The sequence below is a fragment of the Desmodus rotundus genome, chromosome 3 (genome assembly GCF_022682495.2).
Source record: "Desmodus rotundus isolate HL8 chromosome 3, HLdesRot8A.1, whole genome shotgun sequence".
Lineage (NCBI taxonomy): Eukaryota > Metazoa > Chordata > Mammalia > Chiroptera > Phyllostomidae > Desmodus > Desmodus rotundus.
This window is the reverse complement of record NC_071389.1, coordinates 49,730,129-49,731,965: the sequence shown is the minus strand read 5'-3', so window position 1 is coordinate 49,731,965 and position 1,837 is coordinate 49,730,129. Positions and strand designations below refer to the sequence as shown.

The window sequence follows — 1,837 nt, the reverse complement described above, 5'->3', positions numbered from 1 at the left end:
GCCACCAGTGTAGTCAGGCCCTTGGTTACCAGATTCAAAGGCACGGGGTGTTTGGGGTGTACGGATCTTTATGCAGTGAATCAACAAACAGAATTCTTGCTCCTGCCTTCAGGGCAACTGGAACCATTGCCCAGATCTGGCGGGGTGAGCAAGCGGCAGGGGGACAGATCTGGATAATTGGCTCAGGCGCTCAATTTGATTTACTTTGACCTGGAGGCATTATTTGTATATTTGTTTGGTTGCCAAAGAGCTTTGGGCAATGAAGTCTGTCAGTTACAAAGTATGAGGTGAAGGAAGAAAAGCAAAACTATTCTATCTTCAATTAGAGCATCATAGAAAGTAAAATTATAAAATGTTTATATTCCATTAAAAATATTTGACAATAAGCCTGAACCGCCATCCTCCAGTAATTCACCAAAATGACTAACACAAAGGGAAAGAGGAGAGGTACCTGTTATATGTTCTCTAGGCCTTTTAGAAAACATGGAGTTGTTCCTTTGGCTACATACATGCGAATCTACAAGAAAGGTGACATTGTAGACAGCAAGGGAATGGGCACTGTTCAGAAAGGAATGCCCCACAAATGTTACCATGGAAAACCTGGAAGAGTCTACAGTGTTACCCAGCATGCGGTGGGCATTGTCGTAAACAAACAAGTTAAGGGCAAGATTCTTGCCAAGAGAATTAATGTACGAATTGAGCGTATTAAGCACTCAAAGAGTCGAGATAGCTTCCTGAAACGTGTGAAGGAAAATGATCAAAAAAAGAAGGAAGCCAAAGAGAAAGGTACCTGGGTTCAACTGAAGCGGCAGCCTGCTCCACGCAGAGAAGCACACTTGGTGAGAACTAATGGAAAGGGACCTGAGCTGTTGGAACCCATTCCCTATGAATTCATGGCATGATAAGTGTGAAAAAAATAAAAGACTTTTATACTGATTAAAACAAAATTTTTGACAATAGATAAAATACTGAATAATTCTATCATTTTATAGCATGAAGAGATAATTGTGAAATATAATGTATCCATTTAACCAGGGTTAAATATTTATAATAAAAATGTAAATCACCCATGTGCTGAAGTTCACTTTTTGGCCCTTTCATTTCAAAATAAATCACCTGATTCTATAAATCTATATTTATTGTTACTGTTGGGTGTGAATGCAGAAAAATAATGCCATTAACTGGACAGAAAATATTTGCCAAGGCATTTCTCACCTATTAGGAAAGACAGAAAGCTAGTATAAAGGGAGATGTAAATGATTCTTAAATATTTGGAAACATCTTCACTATATGCATATTAAAACTATAATAAGATAGCATTTTTCATCTATCAAATGATAAAAATTTTGGTAAGTCCCTGTGTTGGCAAGTATTGGGGAAAGAGGCACTTCCATTCCTTGCGGGTATGAGTACATATTAATACACAACATTCACAGAAGACAGTTGGGCAATATCTCTCAAAATTAAAAAGCACGTAGCCTTTAGCCTAGCTAATATCGCCTGGTCAGTATTGTACTTTAAGATGATGTTTACTGGGAACAAATGCCAGTCACACAAAAGTCCCTTTTCTTAATAGAGTATCTTCTATCAATGTAATTATATGAATATGAGAACCCATCAAATGTAAACTTTAAACTATGATAAATATCGTTGAGATCAAAGTTTTCAAATTGTATCTTTTGTCATTTGGTCTATAAATTGTCATCAGATGTGTCCATTTTTTTTCCTTAAGTGACCTAGCAACCGCACTTGAAAAAAAGAGACAATACTAACCTATAACTATACAATACTGAACCCAAAATGTTTTATTTATCTTTATTCCTTTAGTGCCTAGTAC

The 1,837-nt window shown here is 36.6% G+C and overlaps 1 protein-coding gene across 1 annotated transcript; it reads left to right on the top strand.

Annotated features, from left to right (window-relative positions):
* Positions 1–392: 392 nt before the first annotated feature.
* On the top strand, positions 393–915 carry LOC112309359 (large ribosomal subunit protein eL21-like). The gene has a single exon (XM_045199559.3). The coding sequence runs from the start codon at positions 420–422 to the stop codon at positions 900–902; it is 483 nt and encodes a 160-aa protein (XP_045055494.2). The 5' UTR covers positions 393–419; the 3' UTR covers positions 903–915.
* The last annotated feature ends 922 nt before the right edge of the window (positions 916–1,837 follow it).